Raw genomic sequence first — 18262 nt, 5'->3', positions numbered from 1 at the left:
CTAGAAAAACAAACTATAAATTTAACTGAAAATATGAAAGTAAAAAAGAGCTCAGTTTAACGAATTATGAAAACTCAAAAGCCGGTTTATATTGACTTGTTCTGACGTTGAAAATGTACAAATAAATGACCCAGTTGTCATAGTAACCGGCTCGGCAGCACGCCGCAGTGAGGCGGAGGAGAGGCGGAGGGGAGGCGGAGGGGAGGCGGTGAGTCACTGAGAGCAGAACCCGGCGGACCGGCACCGAGCAGTTAGCTTGTTGCAACGTTAGCTCCGCGGGCTCTCTGCCCTTGGAGGCGCGCGACCGCAGACGGCTGTTGATGAGGCTGATGACCGTCAACATCTGCAGTGACGTCACGACTGGCGGCTGTTGCTCCAACATCAGCCGGTGAGACATTGTTGCTGCGGCAACTGGATGGTAAAACACTGCAGCGTCTCTGCAACCTGAGGGAGAGCAACTGTGGATGTGTCGGCCATCATGTTGCTGCAGCAACCAGCCCCAGGAGCAACAGAACCTTCCCCAGCAGCAACAGAACCTGCCCCAGGAGCAACACAACCTGCCCCAGGAGCAACAGAACCTGCCCCAGCAGCAACAGAACCTGCCCCAGCAGCAACAGAACCTGCCCCAGCAGCAACAGAAGCAACCTTAAGATAAACTATTGATCCTGAACAGGCAACATGTTGCTCCAACCTGAGGGAGACCGCAGCCGACAGCAACCATCAGGTGAGCAGCAACGCTTGGTTTACCTGCTGATCAGTGATGTCACACAGAGCTCTGATGTCATGAACCCCTGAAACTGAGTGAAACTAAGTGAACCCCTGATCCAGCAGCTGGTAGAAGCAGTGAGGGAGAAACTAAAAAAACTAAACTTCCTCTCTCCTGTAGCAGGAAGTGTTGAGTCATGAGAAAGAACAACTTTAGGGGCTCTGAGACTGAAGTTCTGCTTTCACAGATCCAGAAAGAACAACTTTAGAGGCTCTGAGACTGAAGTTCTGCTTTCAGAGATCCAGAAAGAACAACTTTAGAGGCTCTGAGACTGAAGTTCTGCTTTCACAGATCCAGAAAGAACAACTTTAGGGGCTCTGAGACTGAAGTTCTGCTTTCAGAGATCCAGAAAGAACAACTTTAGGGGCTCTGAGACTGAAGCTCTGCTTTCAGAGATCCAGAAAGAACAACTTTAGGGGCTCTGAGACTGAAGTTCTGCTTTCAGAGATCCAGAAAGAACAACTTTAGGGGCTCTGAGACTGAAGTTCTGCTTTCAGAGATCCAGAAAGAACAACTTTAGGGGCTCTGAGACTGAAGTTCTGCTGTCAGAGATCCAGAAAGAACAACTTTAGGAGTTCTGAGACTGAAGTTCTGCTTTCAGAGATCCAGAAAAAACAACTTTAGGGGCTCTGAGACTGAAGTTCTGCTTTCAGAGATCCAGAAAGAACAACTTTAGGGGCTCTGAGACTGAAGTTCTGCTTTCAGAGATCCAGAAAGAACAACTTTAGGTGCTCTGAGACTGAAGTTCTGCTTTCAGAGATCCAGAAAAAACAACTTTAGGGGCTCTGAGACTGAAGTTCTGCTTTCAGAGATCCTGAAAGAACAACTTTAGGGGCTCTGAGACTGAAGTTCTGCTGTCAGAGATCCAGAAAGAACAACTTTAGAGGCTCTGAGACTGAAGTTCTGCTTTCAGAGATCCAGAAATAACAACTTTAGGGGCTCTGAGACTGAAGTTCTGCTTTCAGAGATCCAGAAAGAACAACTTTAGGAGTTCTGAGACTGAAGTTCTGCTTTCAGAGATCCAGAAAGAACAACTTTAGGGGCTCTGAGACTGAAGTTCTGCTTTCAGAGATCCAGAAATAACAACTTTAGGAGTTCTGAGACTGAAGCTCTGCTTTCAGAGATCCAGAAAGAACAACTTTAGGGGCTCTGAGACTGAAGTTCTGCTTTCAGAGATCCAGAAAGAACAACTTTAGGGGCTCTGAGACTGAAGTTCTGCTTTCAGAGATCCAGAAAGAACAACTTTAGGAGCTCTGAGACTGAAGTTCTGCTTTCACAGATCCAGAAAGAACAACTTTAGGGGCTCTGAGACTGAAGTTCTGCTTTCAGAGATCCAGAAAGAACAACTTTAGGAGCTCTGAGACTGAAGTTCTGCTTTCACAGATCCAGAAAGAACAACTTTAGGGGCTCTGAGACTGAAGTTCTGCTTTCAGAGATCCAGAAAGAACAACTTTAGGAGCTCTGAGACTGAAGTTCTGCTTTCACAGATCCAGAAAGAACAACTTTAGGGGCTCTGAGACTGAAGTTCTGCTTTCAGAGATCTTAGATTACAGATCAATATTTCTCTGATTACAGAAACAGGTCTTATTTCTGTGGAAATGATCACAAAGCTAGGTGTGTTTGTTTGTTTGTTTTCACATCAACAAACAGAAAACAACAGGAAACCAGCTGATAAATAATATATATATAAATAATGTGTGACCCGTCTCTCCTCAGGTGGATGCCGGCTCTCCTGATTGGACGGGTGGAACATCGTCCCGTCTGACTGATCAGCTGATCTGGAACCAGGTGGGAATTAGCAGTGAGAACCGACCAATCAGATCACAGAGACAGGACAGCTTTGGTTCTATTTATTTTAACCCAGTTGTTTTGTTTGTTTTCCTCAGTCAAACAGCTGATCCTCCTCTACTGGAGGTTAAAGTAAAAGCCAATAAGATGAGCCAGATGAAGGAGGCGGAGCTAGGCCAGGATTTGGACGGCAAGGTGAGATTTCCCATGATGCCTCACTGCAGGGCTGATGGTTTCCTCTTCCTATCCCCAGGAAGGTCAGTTACAGATTACAGTCGTGACCCAGAACAGAAACCAGAACAGAAACCAGAACAAACCAGAACAGAAACCAGAACAGAACCCAGAACAGAAACCAGAACAAACCAGAACAAACCAGAACAGAAACCAGAACAAACCAGAACAGAAACCAGAACAGAACCCAGAACAAACCAGAACAGAAACCAGAACAGAAACCAGAACAAACCAGAACAGAAACCAGAACAGAAACCAGAACAGAAACCAGAACAGAAACCAGAACAAACCAGAACAGAAACCAGAACAGAAACCAGAACAGAACCCAGAACATAACCAGAACAGAAACCAGAACAGAAACCAGAACAGAACCAGAACAGAAACCAGAACAGAAACCAGAACAGAACCAGAACAGAACCAGAACAGAACCCAGAACACAAACCAGAACAGAATAGAAACTAGAACAGAACAGAAACCAGAACAGAACAGAAACCAGAACAGAAACCAGAACAGCACCAGAACAGAACCCAGAACAGAACCCAGAACAAACCAGAACAGAAACCAGAACATAACCAGAACAGAAACCAGAACAGAAACCAGAACAGAAACCAGAACATAACCAGAACAAACCAGAACAGAAACCAGAACATAACCAGAACAGAAACCAGAACAGAAACCAGAACAGAACCAGAACAGAAACCAGAACAGAAACCAGAACAGAACCCAGAACAGAAACCAGAACAGAACCAGAACAGAAACCAGAACAGAACCAGAACAAACCAGAACAGAAACCAGAACATAACCAGAACAGAAACCAGAACAGAAACCAGAACAGAAACCAGAACATAACCAGAACAAACCAGAACAGAAACCAGAACATAACAGAACAGAAACCAGAACAGAAACCAGAACATAACCAGAACAAACCAGAACAGAAACCAGAACATAACAGAACAGAAACCAGAACAGAAACCAGAACAGAACCCAGAACAGAACCCAGAACAGAAACCAGAACAGAAACCAGAACAGAAACCAGAACAGAACCCAGAACAGAAACCAGAACAGAACCAGAACAGAACCCAGAACAGAAACCAGAACAGAAACCAGAACAGAACCCAGAACAGAACCAGAACAGAAACCAGAACAGAAACCAGAACAGAACCAGAACAGAACCAGAACAGAACCCAGAACACAAACCAGAACAGAATAGAAACTAGAACAGAACAGAAACCAGAACAGAACAGAAACCAGAACAGAAACCAGAACAGCACCAGAACAGAAACCAGAACAGAACCAGAACAGAACCCAGAACAGAACCCAGAACAAACCAGAACAGAAACCAGAACATAACCAGAACAGAAACCAGAACAGAAACCAGAACAGAAACCAGAACAGAAACCAGAACATAACCAGAACAAACCAGAACAGAAACCAGAACATAACCAGAACAGAAACCAGAACAGAACCCAGAACAGAAACCAGAACAGAAACCAGAACAGAACCAGAACAGAAACCAGAACAGAAACCAGAACAGAACCCAGAACAGAAACCAGAACAGAACCAGAACAGAAACCAGAACAGAAACCAGAACAGAAACCAGAACAGAACCAGAACAAACCAGAACAGAAACCAGAACATAACCAGAACAGAAACCAGAACAGAACCAGAACAGAAACCAGAACAGAACCCAGAACAGAAACCAGAACAGAACCAGAACAGAAACCAGAACAGAACCAGAACAAACCAGAACAGAAACCAGAACATAACCAGAACAGAAACCAGAACAGAAACCAGAACAGAAACCAGAACAGAACCAGAACATAACAGAACAGAAACCAGAACAGAAACCAGAACATAACCAGAACAAACCAGAACAGAAACCAGAACATAACAGAACAGAAACCAGAACAGAAACCAGAACATAACCAGAACAAACCAGAACAGAAACCAGAACATAACAGAACAGAAACCAGAACAGAAACCAGAACAGAACCCAGAACAGAAACCAGAACAGAAACCAGAACAGAACCCAGAACAGAAACCAGAACAGAAACCAGAACAGAAACCAGAACAGAACCCAGAACAAACCAGAACAGAAACCAGAACATAACAGAACAGAAACCAGAACAGAAACCAGAACAGAACCCAGAACAGAAACCAGAACAGAAACCAGAACAGAACCAGAACAGAACCCAGAACAGAAACCAGAACAGAAACCAGAACAGAAACCAGAACAGAACCCAGAACAGAAACCAGAACAGAAACCAGAACAGAACCCAGAAAGCCTCTGGAGCTCCTGTCCTGAGTTTTTGGGTTACAGTTTCCTTTTGTTCATATTCTGATGTTTCCTGTTTTACTTTGAGGAGATCCCGTCCTTTGGTTCTGTTCTGTCCTGGTTTCTGTTGCTAACGGCTCCGCCTCGTCGCTGCTTCAGTTTATATTTTCCTGGTGATCATTTGTTCCAGATCATTGTTGTTCTCTGTCAGTCGGTCTTCTTTGTTTCTCTCGGATCTGTTGGCAGTCTGTTTCAGTTGTCTGCTGAAAGTTAAGTTTAATAAGTTCAATAAAAGCTACTACTCACCACCTTCGGGTTTGGCTTCTAACCTATACAAACCCTGACATCTTGATTTTGCCTGTTGAAACACATTCCTGTTCAGACCTTGAAACTTTGTGTTCAGGTGCAGAAATGGGCTCAGTCTCTGGTTTACACTCTGGAGGAGCTGGAGTGTAAAATCTGCTACAACCGATATGACACCCGCAGCCGGAAGCCCAAAGTGCTGCGCTGCCTGCACCGGGTCTGCGCCAAGTGTCTGAAGAAGATGGTGGACATGGGTAAGTTCACATCAGTTAAATATGATAAAGATTTGGTTTGATTACAATCACTAAACTTCAGTAAAACTCAATTCATAATATTTGAAAATTGCTCAACTTCCATCAATCAGAAAGATTATGATTGATAACCTGGAATTAGAAAAAGTACCTGAAATGAAATTCTTTAGTGATGCAGAAGCCACATGTAATTCTGTATGGTTAGGGTTAGGGTTAAGGTTAGCCTAAGGTTAGGGTTAAGGTTAGCCTAGGGTTAGGGTTAAGGTTAGCCTTGGGTTAGGGTTAAGGTTAGCTTAGGTTTAGGGTTAACCTAGGGTTAGGGTTAAGGTTAGCCTAAGGTTAGGGTTAAGGTTAGCCTAGGGTTAGGGTTAGGGTTAAGGTTAGCCTTGGGTTAGGGTTAAGGTTAGCTTAGGTTTAGGGTTAACCTAGGGTTAGGGTTAAGGTTAGCCTAAGGTTAGGGTTAAGGTTAAGGTTAGCTAATGGTTAGGGTTAGGGTTAGCCTAGGGTTAGGGTTAAGGGTTAGGGTTAAGGTTAGCCTAAGGTTAGGGTTAGCCTAGGGTTAGGGTTAAGGTTAGCCTTGGGTTAGGGTTAAGGTTAGCCTAGGGTTAGGGTTAGGGTTAGCCTAGGGTTAGGGTTAAGGTTAGCCTAGGGTTAGGGTTAGGGTTAGCCTAGGGTTAGGGTTAAGGTTAGCCTTGGGTTAGGGTTAAGGTTAGCCTAGGGTTAGGGTTAGGGTTAGCCTAGGGTTAGGGTTAAGGTTAGCCTAAGGTTAGGGTTAAGGTTAGGTTAGGGTTAGGGTTAAGGGTTAGGGTTAAGGTTAGCCTATGGTTAGGGTTAGGGTTAGCCTAGGGTTAGGGTTAAGGTTAGCTTAGGGTTAGGGTTAAGGTTAGCCTAAGGTTAGGGTTAGGGTTAACCTAGGGTTAGGGTTAAGGTTAGTTTAGGGTTAGGGTTAAGGTTAGCCTAGGGTTAGGGTTAAGGTTAGCCTGAGGTTAGGGTTAGGGTTAACCTAGGGGTAGGGTTAAGGTTAGCCTGAGGTTAGGGTTAGGGTTAACCTAGGGTTAGGGTTAAGGTTAGTTTAGGGTTAAGGTTAGCCTAGGGTTAGGGTTAAGGGTTAGCCTAAGGTTAGGGTTAGGGTTAACCTAGGGTTAGGGTTAAGGTTAGCTTAGGGTTAGGGTTAGGGTTAGGGTTAACCTAGGGTTAGGGTTAGCCTAGGGTTAGGTTTAAGGTTAGCTTAGGGTTAAGGTTAGCCTAGTGTTAGGGTTAGTATACCGTTAGGGTTAAGGTTAGCCTAATCCCTAAAGTTAAAGACCTTATACACTAAAAAGTGTTCTACATTCTGGGCTGTTCCTTTATATATGACTCTCTTTTATGATTTGCGTTAGTAGTTGTTGTATAAACATGCATAAACATAAACATGCGTAAACATAAACATGCATAAACACAAACATGCATAAACATAAACACGCATAAACATAAACATGTATGAACATAAACACGCATAAACATAAACATGTATGAACATAAACACGTATAAACATAAACATTAAGGAAACGTCTGTCATGTGACTTTTCAGGAGAGTCGTCACCCTCCGTCATAAGCTGTCCGTTCTGCCGCTACGAGACCTACGTTCCAGATGAGGAGGTGAGACAGGTTCACTGAGGGGTGAGACGGGTTCACTTAGGGGTGAGACGGGTTCACTGAGGGGTGAGACGGGTTCACTGAGGGGTGAGACGGGTTCACTTAGGGGTGAGACGGGTTCACTTAGGGGTGAGACAGGTTCACTGAGGGGTGAGACGGGTTATCTTAGGGGTGAGACGGGTTCACTGAGGGGTGAGACGGGTTATCTTAGGGGTGAGACGGGTTCACTGAGGGGTGAGACGGGTTCATTGAGGGGTGAGACGGGTTCACTTAGGGGTGAGACGGGTTCACTGAGGGGTGAGACGGGTTCACTGAGGGGTGAGACGGGTTCACTGAGGGGTGAGACGGGTTCACTTAGGGGTGAGACGGGTTCCCTGAGGGGTGAGACGGGTTCCCTGAGGGGTGAGACGGGTTCACTTAGGGGTGAGAAAGGTTCACTTAGGGGTGAGACAGGTTTACTGAGGGGTGAGACGGGTTCACTGAGGGGTGAGACGGGTTCACTGAGGGGTGAGACGGGTTCACTTAGGGGTGAGAAAGGTTCACTGAGGGGTGAGACGGGTTCACTGAGGGGTGAGACGGGTTCACTGAGGGGTGAGACGGGTTCACAGAGGGTGAGACGGGTTACCTGCTGTCAGTGAACCCGTCTCACCCTCTCTCTCTCACCCGTCATCTCACCCTCTCTCTCTCTCTCTCTCTCTCTCTCTCTCTCTCACCCGTCTCACCCATCTCACCCATCTCACCCTCTCTCTCTCTCTCACCCCCTCTCTCACCCGTCTCACCCTCTCTCTCACCCTCTCTCTCACCCCCTCTCTCACCCTAACTCTCACCTCTCTCACCCGTCTCACCCTCTCTCTCACACTCTCTCACCCGTCTCACCCCCTCTCTCACCCGTCTCACCCCCTCTCTCACCCGTCTCACCCTCTCTCTCCCCCGTCTCACCCGTCTCCCCCTCTCACCCCCTCTCTCACCCTAACTCTCACCTGTCTCACCCATCTCACCCTCTCTCTCACCCGTCTCACCCCTCTCACCTCTCTCACCCGTCTCACCCTCTCTCTCACCCGTCTCACCCTATCTCTCACCCGTCTCACCCCCTCTCTCACCCGTCTCACCTTTCTCACCCGTCTCACCCCCCCCTCACCCTCTCTCTCACCCGTCTCACCCTCTCTCTCACCCGTCTCACCCTCTCTCTCACCCTCTCTCTCACCCCCTCTCTCACTCTCTCTCTCACCCGTCTCACCCTCTCTCTCACACTCTCTCACCCTCTTTCTCACCCTCTCTCTCACCCTCTATCTCACCCCCTCTCTCACCCGTCTCCCCCTCTCTCTCACCCGTCTCACCCATCTCACCCTCTCTCTCACCCGTCTCACCCTCTCTCTCACCCGTCTCACCCTCTCTCTCACCCTCTCTCTCACCCCCTCTCTCACTCTCTCTCTCACCCGTCTCACCCTCTCTCTCACACTCTCTCACCCTCTTTCTCACCCTCTCTCTCACCCTCTATCTCACCCCCTCTCTCACCCGTCTCCCCCTCTCTCTCACCCGTCTCACCCATCTCACCCTCTCTCTCACCCGTCTCACCCTCTCTCTCACCCGTCTCACCCCCTCTCTCACCCACTCTCTCTCTCTCACCCGTCTCACCCTTTCTCACCCGTCTCCCCTGTCTCAACCCCTCTCTCTCACCCGTCTCACCCTCTCTCTCACCCTCTCTCTCACCCGTCTCACCCTTTCTCACCCGTCTCCCCTGTCTCAACCCCTCTCTCTCACCCGTCTCACCCTCTCTCTCACCCTCTCTCTCACCCTCTCTCTCACACTCTCTCACCCGTCTCACCCCCTCTCTCACCCGTCTCACCCTCTCTCTCCCCCGTCTCACCCGTCTCCCCCTCCTCTCTCACCCGTCTGACCCTCTCTCTCACCCGTCTCACCCCCTCTGTCACCCGTCTCCCCCTCTCTCTCACCCCGTCTCACCCATCTCACCCTCTCTCTCATCCGTCTCCCCCTCTCTCTCACCCCGTCTCTCACCCGTCTCCCCTCTCTCTCACCCGTCTCCCCATCTCACCCCCTCTCTCACCTGTCTCCCCCTCTCTCTCACCCCGTCCCACCCATCTCACCCTTTCTCTCACCCTCTTTCTCACCCTCTATCTCACCCTCTCTCTCACCCGTCTCCCCCATCTCCCCCTCTCTCTCACCCCGTCTCACCCATCTCACCCTTTCTCTCACCCTCTTTCTCATCCTCTCTCTCACCCTCTCTCTCACCCTCTCTCTCACCCCCTCTCTCACCCGTCTCCCCCCCTCTCTCTCTCTCCAGGTGTGGCTGATGGAGGACGACCGCCACATCCTGGCCGTCCTCTCCTGCCAGGACCGAGCCCGGCGGGGCGTCCCAGGATCGGCAGCTGATCCTGGGGTGGTGCTGAGCCCAAACGGCCTCTCTGGTAAAACTCCACCAGCAGCTCCTCTCTGAAGCTTCGTGTTTCCTACTCGTGGCGTAAAGTTCTTCTTCTGTGCAGGCGGCGCGGCGGGAGGCTCCTCCCTCTCCTCAGACTGCCTGGTCATCACCATCATGGAGCTCCCTGACGAGTCTCCGTCCTCGGACTCTCTGAGCGTGCTCAATGTGGTCGGTCTGTACCGCCCCCCCAGCCTGGACTCGCTGCCCTGCAGGCTGCCGGCCCAGAAGTGCCACGCCTGGACCGCCCGCAGCCTCCCCCGCTGCCTGCTGGGGGCGCTGTGTCTGGTCAGTACATTCAAACCCAGTCCAACCGGGGAAATCTGAACCAGTCTGACCAGTCCAACTGGTGACATCTTAACCAGTCTAACCGGTGACATCTGAACCAGTCTGACCAGTCCAACCGGTGACATCTGAACCAGTCTGACCAGTGCAACCGGAGGAATCTGAACCAGTCTGACCAGTGCAACTGGGGACAGATTAACCAGCGCAACTGGCGACAGCTTAACCAGTTTAACTAGTCCAATCAGTGACATCTTAACCAGTCTGACCGGTGACAGATTAACCAGTCTAACCGGTGACAGATTAACCAGTTTAAACAGTCTAACCGGTGAGAGACTAACCAGTCTAACCGGTCTAACAAGTGACAGATTAACCAGTCTAACCGGTCTAACAAGTGACAGATTAACCAGTCTAACCGGTGACAAATTAACCAGTCTAACCTGTCTAACAAGTGACAGGTTAACCAGTCTGACCGGTGACAGATTAACCAGTCTAACCAGTCTAACAAGTGACAGGTTCACCAGTCTGACCGGTGACAGATTAACCAGTCTGACCGGTGACAGATTAATCAGTCTGACCGGTGACAGATTAACCAGTCTGACCGGTGACAGATTAACCAGTCTAACCGGTGACAGATTAACCAGTCTGACCGGTGACAGATTAACCAGTCTAACCGGTGACAGATTAACCAGTCTGACCGATGACAGATTAACCAGTCTAACTGGTGACAGATTAACCAGTCTGACCGGTGACAGATTAACCAGTCTAACCGGTGACAGGTTAACCAGTCTGACCGGTGACAAATTAACCAGTCTAACCGGTGACAGATTAACCAGTCTAACCGGTGACAGGTTAACCAGTCTGACCGGTGACAAATTAACCAGTCTAACTGGTGACAGATTAACCAGTCTGACCGGTGACAGATTAACCAGTCTGACCGGTGACAGATTAACCAGTCTGACCGATGACAGATTAACCAGTCTGACCGATGACAGATTAACCAGTCTGAACAGTGACGGATTAACCAGTCTAACTGGTGACAGATTAACCAGTCTGACCGGTGACAGATTAACCAGTCTGACCGGTGACAGATTAACCAGTCTAACCGGTGACAGGTTAACCAGTCTGACCGGTGACAGATTAACCAGTCTGAACAGTGACGGATTAACCAGTCTAACCGGTGACAGGTTAACCAGTCTGACCGGTGACAGATTAACCAGTCTTACCGGTGACAGGTTAACCAGTCTGACCGCTGACAGATTAACCAGTCTGAACGGTGACAGATTAACCAGTCTGACCGGTGACAGATTAACCAGTTTAAACAGTCTAACCGGTGAGAGACTAACCAGTCTAACCGGTCTAACAAGTGACAGATTAACCAGTCTAACCGGTGACAAATTAACCAGTCTAACCGGTCTAACAAGTGACAGGTTAACCAGTCTGACCGGTGACAGATTAACCAGTCTAACCGGTCTAACCGGTGACAGGTTAACCAGTCTGACCAGTGACAGATTAACCAGTCTGACCGGTGACAGATTAACCAGTCTAACCGGTGACAGATTAACCAGTCTGACCGGTGACAGATTAACCAGTCTAACCGGTGACAGGTTAACCAGTCTAACTGGTGACAAATTAACCAGTCTAACCGGTGACAGGTTAACCAGTCTGACCGGTGACAGATTAACCAGTCTAACCGGTGACAGGTTAACCAGTCTGACCGGTGACAGGTTAACCAGTCTAACCGGTGACAGATCAACCAGTCTAACCGGTGACAGATTAACCAGTCTAACCGGTGACAGATTAACCAGTCTGACCGGTGACAGGTTAACCAGTCTAACTGGTGACAGATTAACCAGTCTAACTGGTGACAGATTAACCAGTCTGACCGGTGACAGGTTAACCAGTCTAACTGGTGACAGATTAACCAGTCTAACCGGTGACAGATTAACCAGTCTAACTGGTGACAGATTAACCAGTATGACCGGTGACAGGTTAACCAGTCTAACCGGTGACAGATTAACCAGTCTAACTGGTGACAGATTAACCAGTCTGACCGGTGACAGGTTAACCAGTCTAACTGGTGACAGATTAACCAGTCTGACCGGTGACAGATTAACCAGTCTAACCGGTGACAGGTTAACCAGTCTAACCGGTGACAGGTTAACCAGTCTGACCCGGGACAGATTAACCAGTCTGACCGGTGACAAATTAACCAGTCTAACCGGTGACAGATTAACCAGTCTAATCGGTGACAGGTTAACCAGTCTGACCCGGTGACAGATTAACCAGTCTAACCGGTGACAGGTTAACCAGTCTAACCGGTGACAGGTTAACCAGTCTGACCCGGGACAGATTAACCAGTCTGACCGGTGACAAATTAACCAGTCTAACCGGTGACAGATTAACCAGTCTAATCGGTGACAGGTTAACCAGTCTGACCGGGGACAGATTAACCAGTCTGACCGGTGACAAATTAACCAGTATAACCGGTGACAGATTAACCAGTCTAATCGGTGACAGGTTAACCAGTCTGACCGGGGACAGATTAACCAGTCTGACCGGGGACAGATTAACCAGTCTAACCAGTCTGACCTGTGACAGATTAACCAGTCTGACCGGTGACAGATTAACCAGTCTAACCAGTCTAACCGGTGACAGGTTAACCAGTCTGACCGGGGACAGATTAACCAGTCTGACCGGGGACAGATTAACCAGTCTGACCTGTGACAGATTAACCAGTCTGACCGGTGACAGATTAACCAGTCTGACCGGTGACAGATTAACCAGTCTAACCGGGGACAGATTAACCAGTCTGACCGGTGACAGATTAACCAGTCTGACCGGTGACAGGTTAACCAATCTAACCAGTCTAACAAGTGACAGATTAACCAGTCTGACCGGTGACAGATTAACCAGTCTGACCGGTGACAGGTTAACCAATCTAACCAGTCTAACAAGTGACAGGTTAACCAGTCTAACCGGGGACAGATTAACCAGTCTGACCGGTGACAGGTTAACCAGTCTGACCGGGGACAGATTAACCAGTCTAACCGGGGGCAGTGTAATTAATCCCCTGTTTCTGCCCCCAGGTGTACTTCAGCTCGCTGCCCCTGGGCATCTACCTGCTGATGATCGGTCACCTTTGGCTCGGGGTCATTCTCGTCAGTCTGGTTCCGTGCACGCTGCTGCTGCTCGTTCTCTACGGCTTCTGTCAGTGTCTCTGTCACGAGCTCACCGAGGCGTTCCTTGCGCACACGCGCCGGCTGCCGTGACGACGGTGACATCACTGACATCACTGCAAGCTGCCGCCACAACCTCATGAAACACTACCATGACGACGCTATCAAGACACGCTGCCATGGCAACAGCATCACACTATGTTGCAACATGGACAGAACACGCTGCCATGGCAACAGCATCACACTACGTTGCAACATGGACAGAACACGCTGCCATGGCAACAGCATCACACTATGTTGCAACATGGACAGAACACGCTGCCATGGCAACAGCATCACACTACGTCGTGCACAGATGGACAGACTCTAAATACCTGTCAACAGTAGTAACATATACATATACATAATATGTATTTGTATATGTATATATATATATGTACATATATGTTCCGTATGCAAATGTGTTCTTCTACCCGTTATTACACCTCTGTCCTCACTGTCACATGACCCGCTGCTCATCCGGTACCGAGATGTATTCAGGACTCATTTCAGCGTCCAGCAAACACTGGAATCTGAGGGAAAGTGTTAGCTTAGCTTCGCAAAAAACACTGGAATATTTCGTTTTAATTCAGTTTTATTTATAATTCACCAAATCACAACAAATGTCGTGTCAGGGCCCTTCAAGGACACAGTCCAACTCAATCCGGTTAGAATCCAGTTAGAATCCAGTTAATTAAAAGCCAAATTAGTCCAAAAACCAGAGCCAATTTAAAAAAAGTTTCCAGCGCAGGAAACCAACAGAAACTTCTCTCTGATCCAGTTTCCCCCGTCCTGAGCTGCACGAGGCGACTGTGGGGAGAAACAACTCCCTTTGAACAGGAAGAAAGGTCCATCAGAACCAGAACCAGGAACCATCTGCCTGGACCAGCTGGGGGCTGAGAGGACAGGAAAGAGGGGACAACAAGCAGCGTAACACCAGGCCAGAGACACCTGCTGAGAGAGAGAAACAAGTTAATGACAACAATGATGTGACATGTACATGGAGAGGAAAGTTAAATTCTATAATAAGGGGGAAGGTCTTAGCTTAGCTTAGCTTAGCTTAGCTTGGCTTATCTTAGCTTAGCATAAACACTGTAAATGTGGGTCTATATTTCAGCTTCACTCTTCACTAAGTGAATCCAGTTTTTCTTGTTCGGTTGAAGATCTGCAGATTCTGACCTCCATGGAAGAAGCATTTCTGTGATGAAGACAGCAGCCCGCTGACTGAGGGACAGTCTTAGGTTGATTCATGCTCGTAGGCCTATTACTGTAGAGGGAGTGGGGGGGCAGACCTTTACTCCCCTGATCGGCTCAGTAGTATCATGGAAATGTGAGACTGAGACTCAGGCCCCATCCACACGTAGCCGGGTATCTGCTAAAACGAATATATTTTTCTACGTTTGGACCTGTCATCCACATGAAAACGCATAAAAACGCATCGTAAACGAATGTTTTTAAAAACTCCGGGCAAAGTGAAGATTTTTGAAAACTCCGTTTATGCAGCTGCGTGTAGACAGAGATAACCGGAGTTTTGCGTTTTCGAACGTCACAATATGCGCCAAAACAACAACAAATCTGCTTTAAAGTCTAAAGTGCGCCCTTTGTTTACTGAAGAAGCATGGATGTCTTAAGAACTGTGGTGGTTATTATTGTGCAGGCGCTGTTTACTGCCTTGATTTTACACGCCCAAGTCGTACTCCTCACTGTCGCTGTCGGAATTATTACGTCCTCATATCGAGGGGCAGTCCACTGTCATGCGATCACCTGTCCGTGTGCTCAAAAAAGTTGCGTGCACACCTTATTATTTAGCTGACGTGGACAGATTGCGCAAAACAGCAAATGCATTTGGGTTGTCAAGACAGGTGAAAACGCAGATGTTCGGTTATGTGTGGAAGGTGTTTTTTCGAAAACGAGGTAATGTGGTTTCAAATTTTTTTATAAACGGAGGGGGGGAAACATTCGGTTTTAAAAATACTCGGCTACGTGTGGACAAGGCCTCAATGAAAAACAGTTTAATTGTCCACCTCCAGAGTTCAGAAAACTTTCAGCTTTTAACATGTTCAAAGCAACTGTTGTACTCATTGGACGTTTCCATGCTAACTGGCTTTAATCAGACTTTAAACTGTTGGACGTTTCCATGCTAACTGGCTTTAATCAGACTTTAAACTGTTGGAATTTTCCATGCTAACTGGCTTTAATCAGACTTTAAACTGTTGGACGTTTCCATGCTAACTGGCTTTAATCAGAATTTAAACTGCTGGACGTTTCCATGCTAACTGGCTTTAATCAGACTTTAAACTGTTGGACGTTTCCATGCTAACTGGCTTTAATCAGACTTTAAACTGTTGGACGTTTCCATGCTAACTGGCTTTAATCAGACTTTAAACTGTTGGACGTTTCCATGCTAACTGGCTTTAATCAGACTTTAAACTGTTGGACGTTTCCATGCTAACTGGCTTTAATCAGAATTTAAACTGTTGGACGTTTCCATGCTAACTGGCTTTAATCAGAATTTAAACTGTCGGACGTTTCCATGCTAACTGGCTTTAATCAGACTTTAAACTGTTGGACGTTTCCATGCTAACTGGCTTTAATCAGAATTTAAACTGTTGGACGTTTCCATGCTAACTGGCTTTAATCAGAATTTAAACTGTTGGACGTTTCCATGCTAACTGGCTTTAATCAGAATTTAAACTGTTGGACGTTTCCATGCTAACTGGCTTTAATCAGAATTTAAACTGTCGGACGTTTCCATGCTAACTGGCTTTAATCAGACTTTAAACTGTTGGACGTTTCCATGCTAACTGGCTTTAATCAGACTTTAAACTGTTGGACGTTTCCATGCTAACTGGCTTTAATCAGAATTTAAACTGTTGGACGTTTCCATGCTAACCGGCTTTAATCAGACTTTAAACTGTTGGACGTTTCCATGCTAACCGGCTTTAATCAGACTTTAAACTGTTGGACGTTTCCATGCTAACTGGCTTTAATCAGACTTTAAACTGTTGGACGACTCCTTAAAGGGCCAACGTTTACCTTGATATCGGACCCAAAAGATCCAGTTGAAATGAGTCCAGGTGTTTTTCTGTATAAGGTCATTAATGGAGCCCAGGTGTTGGAAGAAACAAATAAACTTTACTCAGATGAAATGTTTTTATTAAAGGACAAGAGCGTTTTTTTGACATTGGAACCTTGATTTCACATTATAACATGATGTTCTACTCACCCCTGCTTGTTGTTGAACATTTGGAGCTGTTCCGAAGATATTCGAGAGGCGTCTGGCTGCTCTCTTGAGATATTCGGCCATGAAACGGTTTCCTATGGGCAAGCTTATACAGGCACAAACTATGCTGTTTATAATTTATTAATTACTGTACACCAGCACTGATAACGTGGAGGTGCGGGTTACTGTAATTTTGAATTTTAGCCGAATGAATAAATAGGCAGCAGGTCTGTGGGCTGTCTGTGGCAGTAGCACGACGATGACGTCAGTAACACCCACTTTACGACAAAAGATCAAAATTACAGTAACCCGGATTTTTTTAAGTAAGCGGCGCACCTCCACGTTATCAGTGCTAGTGTAGAGTAATTAATAAATTATAAACAGCGTAGTTTGTGCCTGTATAACGTTGCCCATAGGAAACCGTTTCATGGCCGAATATCTCAAGAGAGCAGCCAGACGCCTCTCGAATATCTTCAGAACAGCTCCAAATGACCAACAACAAGCAGGGGTGAGTAGAACATCATGTTATAATGTGAAATCAAGGGCCCAATGCTCAGCTGTTCCTGCATGTTTTTTGCCATCATTTAGTCAGTTCTGGGTCTGAAATAACTCTTCCGTGACTCAGTCAACCCGGACAGGCGTGCCCCGGACAGAAGTGCCCCGGACAGAAGTGCCCCGGACAGAAGTGCCCCGGACAGATGTGCCCCGGACAGGCGTGCCCCGGACAGAAGTGCCCCGGACAGAAGTGCCCCGGACAGAAGTGCCCCGGACAGAAGTGCCCCGGACAGAAGTGCCCCGGACAGGCGTGCCCCGGACAGAAGTGCCCCGGACAGGCGTGTCCCGTGTAGACGTGCCCCGGACAGAAGTGCCCCGGACAGATGTGCCCCGGACAGAAGTGCCCCGGACAGGCGTGCCCCGGACAGAAGTGCCCCGGACAGAAGTGCCCCGGACAGGCGTGCCCCGGACAGAAGTGCCCCGGACAGGCGTGTCCCGTGTAGACGTGCCCCGGACAGAAGTGCCCCGGACAGAAGTGCCCCGGACAGATGTGCCCCGGACAGGCGTGCCCCGGACAGAAGTGCCCCGGACAGAAGTGCCCCGGACAGAAGTGCCCCGGACAGAAGTGCCCCGGACAGAAGTGCCCCGGACAGGCGTGCCCCGGACAGAAGTGCCCCGGACAGGCGTGTCCCGTGTAGACGTGCCCCGGACAGAAGTGCCCCGGACAGATGTGCCCCGGACAGAAGTGCCCCGGACAGGCGTGCCCCGGACAGATGTGCCCCGGACAGGCGTGCCCCGGACAGGCGTGCCCCGGACAGTTGTGCCCCGGACAGATGTGCCCCGGACAGAAGTGCCCCGGACGGACGTGCCCCGGACAGGCGTGCCCCGGACAGTTGTGCCCCGGACAGATGTGCCCCGGACAGGCGTGCCCCGGACAGGTGTGCCCCGGACAGTTGTGCCCCGGACAGGTGTGCCCCGGACAGGCGTGCCCCGGACGGGCGTGCCCCGGACAGGCGTGCCCCGGACAGGTGTGCCCCGGACAGGCGTGCCCCGGACAGAAGTGCCCCGGACAGTTGTGCCCCGGACAGGCGTGCCCTGGACAGAAGTGCCCCGGACAGTTGTGCCCCGGACAGGCGTGCCCCGGACAGAAGTGCCCCGGACAGGCGTGCCCCGGACAGAAGTGCCCCGGACAGTTGTGCCCCGGACAGGCGTGCCCCGGACAGGTGTGCCCCGGACAGGCGTGCCCCGGACAGGCGTGCCCCGGACAGAAGTGCCCCGGACAGTTGTGCCCCGGACAGGCGTGCCCCGGACAGAAGTGCCCCGGACAGAAGTGCCCCGGACAGTTGTGCCCCGGACA

At 48.8% G+C, this 18262-nt stretch overlaps 1 protein-coding gene across 1 annotated transcript; it reads left to right on the top strand.

Moving 5' to 3' along the window:
- The first annotated feature begins 213 nt into the window (after positions 1-213).
- LOC142376618 (E3 ubiquitin-protein ligase RNF182) lies at positions 214-16340 on the top strand. Its single transcript, XM_075460032.1, has 8 exons — positions 214-724; positions 2483-2554; positions 2653-2749; positions 5464-5617; positions 7186-7253; positions 9553-9676; positions 9752-9975; positions 13059-16340. Exons 3-8 carry the CDS (start codon positions 2702-2704, stop codon positions 13239-13241), a joined length of 801 nt encoding a protein of 266 aa, XP_075316147.1. The 5' UTR covers positions 214-724; positions 2483-2554; positions 2653-2701; the 3' UTR covers positions 13242-16340.
- The last annotated feature ends 1922 nt before the right edge of the window (positions 16341-18262 follow it).

The sequence above is a fragment of the Odontesthes bonariensis genome, chromosome 3 (assembly GCF_027942865.1).
Source record: "Odontesthes bonariensis isolate fOdoBon6 chromosome 3, fOdoBon6.hap1, whole genome shotgun sequence".
Lineage (NCBI taxonomy): Eukaryota > Metazoa > Chordata > Actinopteri > Atheriniformes > Atherinopsidae > Odontesthes > Odontesthes bonariensis.
The sequence above is the reverse complement of the archived record's forward strand: the minus strand, read 5'-3'. Positions and strand labels throughout refer to the sequence as shown.

Coding starts and splice junctions, on each gene's coding strand:
- LOC142376618 (XM_075460032.1), top strand. CDS start 2,702: ATGAGCCAGATGAAGGAGGCGGAGCTAGGCCAGGATTTGGACGGCAAG. Junction 5,618..7,185: donor GAAGAAGATGGTGGACATGG/GTAAGTTCACAT, acceptor GTGACTTTTCAG/GAGAGTCGTCACCCTCCGTC. Junction 9,677..9,751: donor GAGCCCAAACGGCCTCTCTG/GTAAAACTCCAC, acceptor TCTTCTGTGCAG/GCGGCGCGGCGGGAGGCTCC.